At 40.6% G+C, this 16,561-nt stretch overlaps 1 protein-coding gene across 2 annotated transcripts in view; it reads left to right on the top strand.

Moving 5' to 3' along the window:
- tfb1m (transcription factor B1, mitochondrial) overlaps positions 1–16,283 on the top strand; it is a 67,066-nt gene extending 50,783 nt beyond the window's left edge. For both annotated transcript variants that reach the window (XM_088355239.1, XM_088355240.1), the window contains exons 7-8: positions 13,622–13,749; positions 15,797–16,283. In XM_088355239.1, the coding sequence (XP_088211365.1) occupies positions 13,622–13,749; positions 15,797–16,049 (381 nt within the window). In that variant the 3' untranslated portion in view covers positions 16,050–16,283. The remainder of the gene's footprint in view (positions 1–13,621; positions 13,750–15,796) is intronic.
- Positions 16,284–16,561: the final 278 nt, after the last annotated feature.

Below are 16,561 nucleotides of genomic sequence, written 5' to 3'. Positions count from 1 at the left end.
GTTCTTCACATTATTGGTATTTTGTCTTTAACATTGTTGGTATTTTGTTCTGACCATTATTAGTACTTGTCCTTACCATTATTGTGTTGAAACTGCAAGTTTGAAATGTCATTTGTTTGTTTTTCAAATTTTCCTTGCAGGGAATGGTGCTGTGTTATGTCTTTAATTTGAATATTGTATAATGACTTGTTTACCTGACTGCCCATTTTGCACATCTGGTTAGCTGCTCCTCTTGCACTCTTTGCACTACTGTATAATACTATACATATCTATAAATTATTTAGCATATTATCAGTACTTCAATACTCTAACTCAGTACAACATTTATTTATATCTGTACTGTCAAAAAAACTGTGCGGGTCAGATGTATCGACATCTCGTTCTGTATACACATGTACAAGAATGACAATAAAGTATATCTGAATCTGAATCTAAAATAGAATAGAGGTAGGCCTTTTAAAGCATCGGCTTCAGCCTACGCCCTTTGGGCACATGTTTATGTATAGTGGTATCGTAAATCTGTGGTTTAGTGCTTAGGTTTCTTAATCAATCATTTACGCCATTATTGTAATATAGTACTGAAAAACCTCGTTTATAACGCGCGCCCAAAGTTTGAGTTCTTTATGAGGTAAAAAGAAAATGCATTTACGAATAAATATAGTGCTCAAACTTCATGCTGATTATAAAAAGCTGTTATTTCTAAGATACATTATACAAAATTTATTGAGATGGAAGAATGCTGAAATGGGTGCTTTACCATATATTTTACTTAGTTTATGAATGAGAAAAATTATTTACGAGTTATTTTGGATTTGGAAAAAAAAAATACAGGATCCTTTTTTTCACATTAAAATTTGTTGACTCTGTTTTATTTTTCTTAAATATGGATTAATTTCGTCCATAGTGACTGAATTAACAGATTTTATTTTTGGAAGGCAGCACAGAAAAGCAGAAATCCCCTGCTTGAAAATCCCAACGTTTTTAAACTTCTTTGCTTTTTCTCACCCGATCCAGCAACGCCAATGATGTCTGAACGTGAATTAGTCACCAATCCAAGATGACAAACTCAAGGCGAGCAGGAAATACTTTTTAATGCGACTCCCATGAACTCGTTGGCGTGACTGATAGAGGCTGTGGACACAACTCTTGTCGCAAGCCCTTTCCAAATCCAGGAACCACTAAGTTATAGATGTTGTCTCTAATGGATCTCTGAAAAGCTCCCAAAACCTCTTAAAGGGAATGAAATATATTATGATGATGAAGACTAATACCATTGATGTTTGTGATTTGTGTGCCCTATGGACTGGTCAGTGCTAAGCTCCTCTGTGCACTCCATTGTTGCACATACACACTCGCATTCCTGATTGTCTGCAAGCCCCCCATTAAGCTATAACATTCGTGTCAAACGGAGTTTACAAAGGAGCGTCAAATAATCGCACGCGAGATCATAGAATTGTCTTCCGGCGTTTCGTGCGATTGGGTTCTGGAGTAAGATGATCCTCGGGAGGAAAAAAAGCCGTTGGGGACGGCGAGCGAAAGAGCGGCGGGTGCGCGCTAGCTGGTAAAAGCTAGAGCTCCTAAAGCCACTCTGCTGAGTCTGTCACGACTTCTTCGCCGTCACGTCAGCTTAAGGTTGACATGGAAGGGATAGAGAGGCAACACCTCGGCCCTTCGTCCAGGCTCTTGCACAGGCGTTGTTGACGAATTTAAGCTGACCAGTCGGGATGTTCTGAGTCGCACCATAATTGCTGCCCAAATCATTTTAGTTATAACTGAGTTGAGATCATTTCAATATTTCACCCCAGGGGTTCCTAACAGGACTGGTTGTTCCTGTTATCCCAGACCAGATTATTGACATAACTTTGATCCGAATCAATCAGAAAACGTCCATCACGAGTTCAACCCTGAGTGGGTCATTTTTTTATGAGTTGAATCCCCCCTCAGCCCCTATTCCCTGGATTATGTCAGGGTTTTTTTCCCTCTACCCCTTCACCACCCAAAAAAGTGTTCCAAGACATTGGTCTGCAACCTTTTCTGTACCACGGACCAACTTAATGTCAGACATTATATAACATGTTTGTACTTTTTGTAAAATGATTATAACAATTATATCGTTAATGCAAAAAATAATGATAATATAAGGATAATGAGTATATATTGTTTGTGTAAACATAATAGAACAAATGAATGTCCTCGTAATGTCACACCAAAATTACATTCATTCATTTATTTTCCAAACTGCTGATCTTCACAATGGCTACAGCCATGTTTTTTAAAATGTAGGAGGAAACCGGAGTGCCCGGGGGCATGGGGAAAACATGCAAACTTCACACAGAGAGGTTGGAATTGAATCCGGGACCTCTGAACTGTGCGAATAGCAACAATCTATGGTCACTATTGTAATGTATAAAACAAAATGTCACGTCGATCCGCATGCCAAGTACAAAATACAAACTCACTAAATAAACCAACCAGGCGAAAAGTGTATTGGTGTTATCTGGTCTCTGTCCAATGCATTTGACATATAGTGACCCATGCATACTCGAACTCTGTTGCCAAAAGTCTGTTATTGACAGTTCTCCATGCTTTGGTCATAAACACAGAAATTTGGATTGATCCAGCTCTGTTTCCAACATGGAGGTTACAGCACCCGACACGCAAATTCGCCTGCCCTTGCATAACACACTGATTTTAACCATAACACACAGACTCAAATTGTTCAGTCAAAACGCAGCAGTGTCAGTAAACAATAATAGCACAGTAGACAAAAAATAGGAATTATTTCTTTATCCGTGTGGCCTGGTACTAAACGACCCACAGCCCGGTACAACCCACGGTTGGGGACCCCTGCTTTACCCCAGTAGCCTCAACGTATTTTGACCCTTTTCAAGAAGGAAGAAAAAAAAATGCTGGGGATGCTCGTAAAAAATAATGCTCTGATAAAAAAGAACAAGGCAGGAAATGCCTACATGTTCTCCAAATGCAGTGCCTAGGCCTGGGTAAACCCCTGAATCAATTTATCATTTAACAAGAATTGTTTCTCGGTTTGATGTAGATTATTTTTTTCTCATTTCAATTCACTCTAATTTAATTGGATATTGATTACCTCAGATGGTAGAGTCAGCCTTGTCTGTAACCGCACTGGATGAGTTTGATATAAATATTTTTATGGATAATACACTTATTTCTTTCATATCATGGACATGATATGAACTCTATATATTATTTAATAGGAGAAACTGGAGAAATGATTAATACTACTTTTAGTTATTTAAAGTTGAATTCAGCATGTAGCATGTATAAAGTAAATAAGTCTTAAATGTTTTTTATCTAACAGTGTAATACCTTAGAACAATTGTGAGTACTTTATTTTCCAGACAAGATGCCGCACCTAAAACCCCATAATTTGCCCAAAATTTGAAAGGTACTCCTTATAATCCAGTGCGCCTCATTGACCTGAAAATATAATACATACATTATCACCTGCACCACTTATCATGGACAATCCATCGCATCCACTACACAGCATTATCTCCAGACAGAAGAGCAGTTTCAGCGACAGACTGCTGTCACTGTCTTGTTCCACGGACAGACTGAAGCGATCTTTTCTTCCTCATGCCATGAGGCTCTTTAACTCTACCCGGCAGAGTAAAAGCCCACAGTAAACCACACCACCTACATTGCATATTACCGAGTCTTATTGCAATATGTATTCTGTGTAGCACTATTTAGTTATTCTATATAACACGCTACAGTGGGCATTTGCACGTCACACTGGGTATTTGTATATTGTATTCTTTTTGCTTTATTATTGTATTGTTCTCAGCTCAGGGATGCTGCTGGAAATGTGAATTTCCCTTCGGGGATGAATAAATATCTATCTATCTATCTGCAGTAGGGTCGCGGGGGTGCTGGAGCGCATCTCAACAGGCCACACAGATACAGACAATCCACTCGCTAGGGACAATTCGGACCGGCTGATTAACTTGACATGCACGTTTTTGGAATGTGGGAGGAAGCCGGGGAGAACTTGCAAACTGTGTTCTATGAAATAAAGTTATTGTTTTTTTTAATTCTGATGTTCCCTTGATGCAAAGAAATACAGTCGTTTTGATTACATGCCACCTAAAGTCCCATCCCGCCTTGAATAAGACAAATATCTCACAAAATGCTGTTTTGGGCGGTGCGCCTTATAATCCATTAAGCCTCGTGGTCTGAGAAATATAATCTATATGAGGAAATAATACAAATAAAAGAGGTCTTCAAAATGACATTTTCTTGTAAATGTATTGTAAAAAAAATGAAATAATGGGTTTACTTAATTCTTATAATGAAAATCGATTCATTTTTGATTGTTCAATCTTCTCAATCCATCCCTACCACCAACACGAAGATAAAAGCGCCAAATGTATTGTTTTCGGGTGTGAATGTGATTTGCATACAAAAACTCTGTGTACTCGGGACTTGGCATGATTGTCATAGCAACGGAACACACACACAAAACGCACACACCTTGGACCCCGTGTTCCGGCTGTAACTTGTGATGAGTCAAGATGCACTGGTGCAAAAATTTCAGAGAATGTTGTATTCTGAGGAAATGTCAGGAAAAAGAACGGATGGGGCATGTTGACTCAACCAATAGATTTTTATTTGTTTTGACTGCAACATTAATGCTGTTGGATATTGCCTACTGCAAGAGTAATTGCCACTTTAGTGTGTGAGATGTATTTAAACGCTATGCGACGACTTTACTGGATGAAGAAAACCCCGGGTGGGTTTGGGATTTTCACTTTGTTTTGAACTGATCAAGACGTTTTTAGAATTAGAATTGTCTTTTTTGTCATTGCTAAACCAGTGTTCGGAGAGTTAGTAACTCAGTTACTCTACAGTAAGGGAAAGTAATTATTTCGTTACTTTCAAAAGAAAGTTGTATGTCAAAGAGTTCGACAATTTATGAGAATGTTGTGTTATAGAATCTTGCAATGTTTATTGCACTTCACCAGCAACAGAGTCATCCTACACTTGAATTGCAACACAAATGAAACAGGAAACGATATAATAAAGTAGCAGCAGTAAACAATATATTAATTAAATCTAACTTGTAGAGATGGGAATTCAGACTCTTTTCAGAGAAACGGCTTGGCTTACTGGTGTCTGAAATAACGTCTGCCCGGACGTTCGGGGCGTGCATCTTTTACGTCGGGCGTACAACTTACACAACGTCTCTGCCCAGGTGGCCGACAACTTTTTAAATCAAACGTTTGCTTTATTCTGATTTCAAGGTCGTGCATTTGCATATCATTTTCCAAAGTACATGCACAGAGAACACAAGAAAAATCGATAAGTGGTTAGGAATCAACCCAAAACCTCAGCCCCAGAAGAAATATTCACAAGAAGCTAACATTTATGACGCTACAAAACGTAAACGTACATTAAGAGCATCATTGGAAAAAGTAGTTCACGTGGCTTGTAGCAGACGACGCAACGCAAACATTGCATGAATGAAGATGAGTGAAGACGGGTACATACTGATAGCAGGAGGAAAACAGCGATGTCATATCCACGCAATGAATGTTATAAGTAGATTTATAACTTAACTTTAAAGTGTTGTTCTGTTCTATATTTTGATTATCAACCCTTAATACTTTGCAAAAAATGTTTTTTTTGTTGTTTTTTTTGTTTTTTTGCGATCAGTCGTCTTATTGTGTTTCAAGTTGTGAAAAATGGGGCAGGCAACTTTTCAGAGTTGTCTGCCCTGGTGTCCGCTAACTTTTTGTCATGAGTTTCAGACACTGATATTACCATTGATAATGTATTATTATTATGAATTACTTAAAAAGGGAAAGTAAAGCAAAATACACACTTAAATGTTAACACTGAAAAACACAGAAAACATCAAATTAACCTGTTTTATAATCAACAAATTCAAAGTCAACAGTACAGAATTCAATTACTTCGTTGCACGTCGCTGAGATGCGCACTTCAGTGCCAAACTGTTTGCGTTTACTTTGCCAGTAAATAAAGCATCAGGTTTATTTGGGGCTCGTTTATCAAATCAAGTAATTCCGTCAGGTTTGGGCGAGTTCTGATTTATATAACTGGACTCGGTCGAGTTGAGCTGATTTTTTTTTTTTTAGGCCTAATCTTACCTCTATTCCCTTGACACCGCCTCAGTCTTTTCCCGACCTTAAAACTTTTCATAGAGCACCCACCGGTAATCACCATTTCTTTGCACCCTTCAGATTTTACTCAGAGTGCAATTAAATTAATTCATTTATTTTCAATATAACGTGCCACAAAAATACAAGCTGTCACCGTGCTTCACGGTTTGTTGTGGTGGACACATTGACTTGTGCGCAGCCCCGCTGTTCGACTGACAGCATACACCAGAGTATCACAGTTACGCACACAGTCAGGCCAGCCAACACACACAACCTGCCCCTGTGATAACATTTCTTGTGGGCTGTCTGCTTCAGAACACTGTGCAACAAACATTGAGAATAATGACAGTAAAGACAATTCAATTCAAAAGCTGCGAAGCAGTGAACAGGCGTTAACAGTAGCAAAATAGCGATGTGTCTCTGTATGTGAGAAGTAATGCACAGTAAAAGAAGACGGCATGTCGATGCGAAAGATACAATGGAACTGTACCGGGGCGATTTCCTGACACAAAGGAATGTGGCACCAACAAAAACAAAGCAAAATGAGAAAGGTATTTGCAGAACCCATCAAATTTGCTTGAGGCTTGACATGGTCACGTGATAAGGCACAGTTTGATGACAAAGGAAGGATTAGACCATGTGTATTCCACAATGATCTACAATTGATTTGTCGAAGCGTGGATTAAACCATCTTTATTCCCATGAAGATCTACAAGTGATTTGTAAAGCGCATATGAACTGCACATGCTCTTGTGTTCAAACACGCATACATGCTCGCACAGGGATGTCATACTCCGGGGCAGGATCAGTAAGAGAATGTCAACTTCAACTTTTCAGCTTACCCTAGTTTTTCAGTATTATGCTTTATCATTCAGCCTACTTTAGTACTCTACCCTACATCTAATAATTACTGATGTCAAAGGGATCTTTTCTAAACATAACAGATTTTTTCACAAACAATGGGTAGAACAAATGATTTTCACATCTGGCTTTTAACGCATTTAGTGCTTTATTTTAACAGTTGAGTGAATTTGGTTTTACACCTGGACCAACTCACCACTCAATATAATATAATTTTTGCCTTGTCATACTGGTTTAAAATGAATAAAAAATACAAAATACTTTTTAGCAGTTCATGGGCAATAAGATTAGACGAGATCTACAAAAGATGAGTTTATACTTTAGTGCCCTCTAGTGGCCAGAGGGAACATTATGTTTGAATTATTTTAGGTCTCATACTTTTGATAGAAATAACCTAGAGACTCTAATTTTTTTAAATACCCAGGGATTAATGGCGAGAAGGAGTAATTCTTTTGGGTCTTACCTGCGGGCCGTATGTTAAACATCTTCTGTGCATGCACATTTCTCTTGTGAACACACTGATAGGCACATAAACTGGAAATCCAAATTGGAGAACAACTTATAAAAATTGACTAATTTTGAAAAAAAAAATACCATTCTCACTGGTCAACAGTTTTTCTGGACATTTTTGTGCCTATACTATGCTACAACACTTTTTCACCAAATGGATAAGGCATTTCAACAACCAAAAAACTTTATTTTGCCAAAGTGACTTTGGCTTGGGAAACAAATTCTGAAGGTTACAACTGTTAGCAATTAGTAAGAAGAGTACAGAAATCTGTTGTGACTGTCTTCGGCACATCTGCAGCCACATGATAGCACAAGTCTCTCCCACTGCTCTGGTCTGATTTTGTTCCATTCTTCTTCCAGCCTCCTCCACAGTTCGGTGATTGTAGTGGGTTTCTTTACCAACACATTGTCAGCAAGGATTTTTTAAAGGTTCTCTACTGGGTTAAGATCAGCTCGTGAGGCAGGCCATGTCATTAATTCAATGTTGTCAAGGACATTTTTTCCCCGTTTTGCTGTGTGACATGGAGCATTGTCCTACATGAAGACTGCAGGCTGATTGGGCGATGAACACAAATAAGGATCCCTGTGCTGGTAAAGAAGGTTCCAATACACATTTGCATTCACTTGTCCATGTAGCTGTACAAGAGGCCCAACTCCGGCTGCAGAAAACATGCCCCAAACCATGACAATTCCTCCTCCACCTTTCACCGAAATTTTTTACACACTTTGGGTTTATTTTTTCTCCAATGTGTTGCCGAACATAATTCCTTCCCATCAGACCCAAATAAATTATATCTTCTTTCATCACTGAAATTAACTCTGGACTAGTTCTCCTCTGTCCACCTAACATGCTCCTCAACAAAGCTCAATCAAGCGTTGTGATTTATTCTTTTTTGAGAGGTCTGGTCACTGCATTGTGGGCCTTCAGTTCAAATGCTCTTAAACAATGATACACTGAATGGCTATACAGATCTTCACTATGTTCACTGAACTTGTGAGTAATTCCAGTTGCTTTGTGGAAACAATTACCCATTTACGTCCTCCGCAGTCTACCTGCCCTCTCTTGCATTTGTCTTCGGTGCAGGACCAGCCTTCTTGGGCAACTTGAATGAGTTTGTAGTTTTGTAAAGATTCAATATTCTCGAAATCACAGATTTGAAACGATCAACTTGTCTTGCTGTGGCTGAAAGGGTCATACCTTTTGTTTTCATCCGGACAACTTGCTTCCGGAGGCTTTCAGTCACTTTAGAACGGCCCACCATCTTGCAAAGTCAGTGAAACTGGTAGTTAGAATGTCAGTTAAATAGGGGTGACTTGTTGCTCATAAGGATACCACATGCTCATTCTTTGAAAAATTTCCAACGCTCACATTTGCACCTTAAAGTTCTCAAACTTCACATCGACGACACGCACACGGCGCATCGTATGATAGGGCACATGTTTTGATGAAAAAACACTACTCATGGACACCCAGAATAAAGTTTTCCTTCCCACAGTGACCCAATATTTTAAAACTAAGTTCATTCTTTCTGATGCTTGTGTGTCTAAATTCTTTTTTTAAAGGTTCACAGAGTCCCACTATTATGCCCTTTTAAAACAATTTTTTGTACTTACCATGTTTTTTTCAAAGTTCAGTTACTGAGTTCCAAAGGCTATTTCAGGGTGTATTTACAGGATTAGACTTATTTCTTTATCCCAAAGAAAATTGGACATTCAGTTCACGTTCACGGATCCTTTAACCAGGGGTCATCATTAATTGATTTTTGGAAAAAAAATTAATATTTAAGTGCGAAAAAATTAAAATTATTTTTTTTGCGGCAAGGCCAATTAATGGGTATTTATTGGATTTCTAGCCATTAATTGGTAATTTAATGGTATACTAGCCGTGTCAATATGGTCGAACAAACTGGTCCCTTTAATCTTTACTTTTAGTACAAAAAATATCTTCTGAGTTATTGGTGATCACATCAGCTACCGTCATGTTGGGGCTTGGTTTATAATTATAATTTGTCGATTCCTCCTAAGTTAATATGCGAATTGTCGGAACACTAACTGAGGTTAGATGAACAGTGAATGATAGAACATTCACGCCAACATTATCATGCGCAGTAAGACACCTTAGTAATAAGAGGTTTTGCTATTTATTACACATTCATTTATGAACAAAAATGTGTACAACATAGAAACATCGGAGATAGTGAAAATGTTAGAGATTTTCATTAGATGAAACGATGTGGGAAACAAATTCGCTGTCCCAGAAGCGGTTGTTAGAAAACAAAAAAAGTTGGGCTTCTAGGCAATTTGTTGACAAGTTGTACCGTTCATCCGCATAGGCGCGTCCGGCAGCACTGAAAAAGCGTTCTACTATGTTGGAAGTTGGCAGTATAAATGTTGTATCGATAAATTGATCAAAGGTGGGCAGCATCATGTTCAGGCGGCGCCGTTTTATCAAATTTTGGCCGAAGGCCATATCCGATGACTCATCTATTGGACTTTCATCGACCGGTGCAGTTTCGGTGACTTTGAGAGCCTCCACTGCTTGACGCTCTTTTGTCGTAAGTTGACCATGTTTTTGGTTTTGAATTTTCACAATAGCCCTCTCAAACATAGGCGCTTGAACGATTTCGGCGTCGGGGCTGAGGTGATGGGCCATGGCAGGATGGGACGACATTGCAACATCAAAGAGGTACCTCGCCTCTGCGACTGTCAGATCTTCTTGCTGCAAAGTAAGCGTCAAAGAATCCAACTTGGCCAAATCACCGTTGAGTTGAGTGAGTTTATGAACATCCGCTGCGTTGAGAAGTAAATCCATCACCCTTGGGTCGGTGGTGAAAACTTCTTTTGCAAGAATTTTCTGCAGCTCGAAGAACCTGCGCACCATCTTTGCCGTGCTTGACCACCGTGTCTCATTTCTCGTCAACGGTCGAAGGTCTGTGTACTCATCCAGTAGTGCACTAAGCGTGCTGTATCTCAGGCGAGCCGTCAAGGAGTTCAACTTACAGAGTACCTTAAAAAAGTAAAAGCAGGAAATAAGAAATATGCTAAATTTGAGCAGCTTAAAATCGCCTTGCGTAAAATTCCTTTGATAGAAGGCGTGGCCGCGTGGGGTATGTGAAAAAAATATTGTGGAACCGCTGTGACAGAGTGCACTCTGTCTTCAATATAGATATTGTGAGATATAAGTAAGCAGCATAGAAAAGAAGTTCACCTTTTCGTAGGGCTTCAAGAGTTCTTTGACAGCGAGGTTGAAGCGATGGGAGGCGCAGCCGACCAGAGGAACATTGCACTGCTTTGCAATGGCTTTGTTCACCTTGCAGTTGTCGCCACAAAGCGCCACCACGTTGGCCATAGACTTGCCGTACCTGCTAAGGATGTCTTCGATGAACACCAGGTGGTTTTCAGCCGTCTGTGCCTTGGGATCCAAAAGTGTTGAGAAGCCGAGGAGAGCACTTTCCCGACCGCGTGGGCTTATATACGAGGCGAAAACGCCAACGTAATAATCGGAAGAACAAGTCCATCCGTCGAATACCACCGCGAATCGGGATGGCGGATCGAAGGCGATTTTCTGTCGCACACCCTGTGTCACCAAGGCCAAATACTTCTTTAAGGTGTTTGTGCAGATTGGCTCCGTATTGCTGATGTCCCTGATAGTAGGCCGATCAACAACATTGAAAGGCTCCAGGTCGATACAAACCAACCGCAGCCACTTGAAGATTCGTATTCCTTTTCGGCAAACGGTTGAAGGTGACGACAGGAAATTTTCTATCGATCCAGGATTGGATGACTCCTGCTTCTTTGCATCACTTTCTTTCTGCAAGTGCTGACTTTTAATGTGGCTTTCCAAATTGCTCCAACCGGTGTTGCGCCGTTGGATGCGCTCGGCGCCACATGAGCAGCGCCATTTGCCGTTGACGACATCAATCTGTGTGAAGTACTCTCTAACCATTTTTTCCTTCGGTCCCATAACCGTGCGAAGATTACAATTAATACAGCGTAATAGTAGTGGTGTACAACATGTGCGTATGTGCATCCACGACGTACGTGCTTGAGGCAAAACGTGAGCTAATCAACAAGCCCGATTTTGTCCCGACCAATAAAAAGCTGCTTTGCAACCACACTATGTACGTACAGCTACCGTGTTTCCCCGAATATAAGGCCGGCCTTACTTCAAAATCATCGTCAAAAATTGAGGTTTTGAAATAAAAATATGTGCAAAAGTAATAAATTTTCGCTAAAAATTTCTTAGAAAAGCATTGCCGTTGTTAAATAACGTTGATATCTACGGTTTTCATAGGTAATATGAGCCTCTTATTTGCAGGAAGGTTGAATTTCATTTCTCATAAAAAGCTGGGCCTTATAATGGGGTAAACACGGTAGCTTACGCGTATGCATGCACTGTCCCGATTGTGCGTGTATGTGCCCTTGACCGCATACGAAATGCTCGCGCGGCGAGAAAATTTGCACGTTTGTTGACGCAATCGACTAACAAAAAACCCGAATATTTTCGCAATTAATGGGTCGCAAACTCGCAATAATTGCTAATTATTTAAATTTTGCAATAAATGGATTTATGAATTTAAGCAACCATTCCATTAATTTTTCGCAATTAATGGCATTAATTTTTCACCAATCATTTATTGCTGACCCCTGCCTTTAACCATCTAGGTCGTCGGGGCACTACATCCTGTGGTGTTTCTTGGGCAAGTCCAGCCCGGTAACGCCCACCCCTCTCGAGGCCTTGTTTTGGGATGGGGGTTTATTTCCCCTGCATAAACGGATAGAACTGTTTTTTATGGTTACTAGTAGCAGGAAAAACCTTATCTGACTCAGGTACAGCACCTTGATCATCAGGTAGCCATTGTTTTATTTCGTTGAGTGATTACCCAAAGACATCCAGTTCGTACATTACAATACTGATACAAGATCCTAAATCACTGGTGCAAACTTTTTCGTTATGAAATTTTGAGTATCACATGTTTGAGTACTCATTGCATCACTTTCAGCTTTCATATTTTTGTTGAAAATAAACTTTGTGCCAATGACATTTGCATTTGTGACATATTTAAAGTGTCTTTGTCTGGATAATTTTCCATCTATATTCAAATTAATCATGCATTTTAAGTAGGTAGATAAAACGATTCCATCAAAAATAAAGGAAACAATGAGACGCATTCTCTTGGCCTAAGTCATCATTGCAGCCTATGTCTTGCTGCTTACGTGGCACGGGCAAGTAAGTGCATTTCTCAGAAGCGTTTGAATTAACTCATCTTTTTGGGGTGTGGGTTGGCGTTTGGACTGTATCGGAAACAGTCCTTTTCTGACTTTTACCGTTTTCATGCTACACTAAACAAAAAACTCGTGGGTCAGAGAATGAAATCACTTTCCACCCCCCATTTTCCCTTGTCCCCCATTCCCTATTCCTAATGTGTTGCTCCTCCCAAAGAGCATTACTAAAAGTAAGAATAAAAGAAGATAGGTTGGAAATCAATTATATAGGCTCTTTGAACTCAGTTGGGCATTGTTAACACATACTTAATACAGAAAATATTCTACTTTCATTTTTTAAGGATACCTCAAACAACACACCCACCTTAGATAGATAAATAATTCAATAACATGGTTCAATTAAAAATACCTTAGTGAATAGACACATGGATATCAAAATAAATAGATTTGAAATTAAGACATAAACACTGAGCTACTGAGGCAAAAACTGTTTTCAGGCCAAAGTCCCGGATCTACATTAACTTGGCAAAATTTCAATAGGGGGCATTTCAGTTGATTTTTTTGTTTGCCCTGAAAATCCATCCGAGAGCCTAAATGTCCTTAAATGTTTTTGTCACTTGTTGAAATTTTCAGAATGAGAGAAAAAGAGAAAACGGTGACTCAGCCTGAAATTAAACGAAAAGTGATGTTGCCGCTGAGAAGACAGCTCAGTATTTTTGTCTGTGCTGTTACCATAACAACACCTTAGCCAGCCACGCTGCAGTTATCACTTTTGTCCGGCAACCTATTTTCACTTTTGTGTTTTCCAGTTGTTCTTTTTTGCGGTATTTTAAGGTCAGCATTTTGTGTGTGTGTGTCATTAGGTGGACGTGGGGGTAGTTCACTTCACCCCTCTGGTTAAGCCTTCCATCCAGCAGCCCTTCAAACTGGTGGAGAAAGTGGTCAGAAATGCTTTCCAGTTACGCAGGAAGTACTGCTACCGAGGACTTGGGTGAGAGGACAAAACGTCGGCGCTTTTGACTTGAGATGTCACCAACAAGCTTATGCTGCAGATAAAAAGCGATTTCAATTACAGTAACCGCGCCCATTTGAGCAATTTGCTGAGTACTGTAAATTCTGGACTACAGAGCGCAGCAGAATTGAAACGGTCTTCATACGAACCACAACGGATTAATAGCTGTGGGCTTAAATAGCCATAAAAATGAACTCTGCTGTTTAGACGCTTTGCTCATCAGACCCTTACCATGGATGGACCTAGCTGCCGTGCCCGCAGGGGTCATGCGTTGACTGTCGGACATTACACCACTGATTCTGCCCAGACCACGATCTTACTCCGTAGGGACAGTGGGAATCAGGTCCATCCATATATGTGTGTCATTAAGTAGATGATGTGGCATACCAAAATGAAAAGTTTAGCCGCGCTTACTTGAATTTCTTAATTTTGACATTCAGAGCACTTGGCAGAATTTGTGATGCTTTGTTTTAGGATTCCATGCTCTGCACTAGTTCTAAGCCAGCTGCTTAGGGCTGGTCAAGGCGAAACGCTGGGGACGTTTCAATGCAGGGCCTCGACGGGCACCGCAAGTTCTTAGATCCTCAAGAAGGGCCTCACGGGTGTCAGAAACCACCAACAAAGACCTTGCGATAATCCGCCTCACGAAAAAAACTACAAGCCGCAGTGTTTAAAATGTAGGCAAAAAGTAATGGTTTGTAGTCTAGAATGTATGGTACACCTGATTTCTTTCAAAGTGTTAAAATTATTCCCAAATTATAAGACATGTAAAATGTGAGGAAATAGTACATGTTTTTTGCGTAAAATCTACAGTATATATATTTCATCGGCACATAAGTCATTAAACCGAGGTAATGCATTTTGATGACCGTCTGCCCAGTCCTTGATTTCCTGAGCTGTGACGTCATGTGAGTGACACTGGCACCCTGGCAAGCCAATAACCATAATGGTTTACTTGTTAATGAGTCGAAAAGATTACGAGTGTTTAAGCCAAGTTTTGGTAGTTTTTGTGTAGGATGCGAGGGCATTGTGTCGCAGGTGGATGCAGTACTAGTACAACAAAGGGCAAGCAGCCCAAAAGGGACATAACTGGCAAAAATAACGCCTGGATAGCTCACGCGGACTATCCAGGACCAATGGTTGAAAGGTGATCACAGCCTCGGCAGAAAAACAAGAGGCAAGCCAACCAGAAAACACGCAGTGAGCATCCAGGCTAACCGGGAACCAACAGAGAAAAACGGCTTCAGCAACTGTAAACTGGCCAAGAATAATCAAATGAAGGGACACTGCAAATTTAGCTAGACTAAACAATCAAAAAACAGCCAGTCTAGCAAAAATGAGAAGCGACAATGGCTACGGCGAATGGCTGGGAATAGACAAACCAAGGAACACCGTTAAACAGGCGTTAAACGCCAGGCTAGCCAATCAAAAATAGTCAGTGAGCAGCCACAGCAACTGGAAACCAACAACAAAAAGCGGATATAACTATGGCGATGAACGCGAAGTTTGGCTGGAATAAACCAAGGAAATCAGCAAAACCGGCTCTAACGCCAGGCTTTCTGGCCAAACAACACGCGATGGGCAGCATGTTAGCGCCAACCAGCAGCAAACAGAACAGGTATGCCATCGGCAGCCCCAATGCTAACGGGGAGATAGCCAGACAAAATTATACCTATGACGACACACGTGGCGAAAAACACAAACGACCTCCGAACAGAAATGAGCAATATACAATTTCTCTTCACGACAATCGCCGTCTGTTCCTGAACTGGCCTCAAATTTTGTGTTCATGCGATTCGCCATTTTGAAAGTGGCGTGTTCCTTCCGTGACATCACAGCTCTTGAGGAAACAAGCCAGTCAATTTTGTGACTAAATTTTTTGAGTCGCCCGGCATGTGGAATATTGGCGACACATTTGCATAATTGTAGGGAGGAAATCTACACGTTATGAGCCTAATTGAAAAGAAAATCATGGTTCGGGTAAACCTTTAAAGATGCAAAGCGATATCAAAGCGTGTCTTTTCAGGATGTTGTTCCCTGAGGCACACCGGGACGCACTGACGGAAGAGCTGATGTGCCGGGCGGATGTGGAGCCTACCCTGCGCCCCACCGAGCTTACCATCCCCCACGTGAAGGCGCTAGCTGAAATCTATGCCCAATTGTGCGAACGCGATCCGCTCCTGCTCGATTTTGAATATCGACAGGAACTTCGGGAGAACCGTAGCACCGGACGGAAGGGCTCACCCAAAGAACCGCCAAGCCTCGAGCCACAAGACTAAGGGCGGGGCTAAGCTGTGTTTGACATTTCCTGCTGGCAGTGATGTGCGTTCTTCACGTTGTCGTCATGGAGTCGGGAGTGCAAACAGGTTTTTTATTGGTAGCCAAGAAGAAAGTTGGAACCAATGGAGCAGTGGGCTTGTGGAGATTTGATTTTTTTTTCCGTGTTTTTTTTTTTAAAAGAATGATCCAAACCCCAGGCAACTGTTGGAATAAAATGTACAGTGATACCCCAACATGAGATTACTGTATCTGTTTGTGCATGGTAGAGTGCTCGTTTTGGGATCAAGAGGTTGCAGGTTCGATTCCCGGTTCTTCCGTGTTATATGTCAAAGTGTCCTTGGGCAAGACGCTGAATCCCTAATGCACCCTATAAGCAGGTAGGCGCCTTGCATGGCTGACGCTGATATCGGTTAGTGTGTAAAAGTGATAAGTGTGAAGCACATTGTAAAGCAGGAGGTCTTAATTGACTTGAAAAGCGCTATTAAATGCAGACCATTTACATTGAGGTTCG

This window comes from Urocampus carinirostris, chromosome 15 (genome assembly GCF_059441175.1).
Source record: "Urocampus carinirostris isolate Australia breed hairy pipefish chromosome 15, RoL_Ucar_1.0, whole genome shotgun sequence".
NCBI classification, from domain to species: Eukaryota; Metazoa; Chordata; class Actinopteri; order Syngnathiformes; family Syngnathidae; genus Urocampus; species Urocampus carinirostris.
The sequence above is the reverse complement of the archived record's forward strand: the minus strand, read 5'-3'. Positions and strand labels throughout refer to the sequence as shown.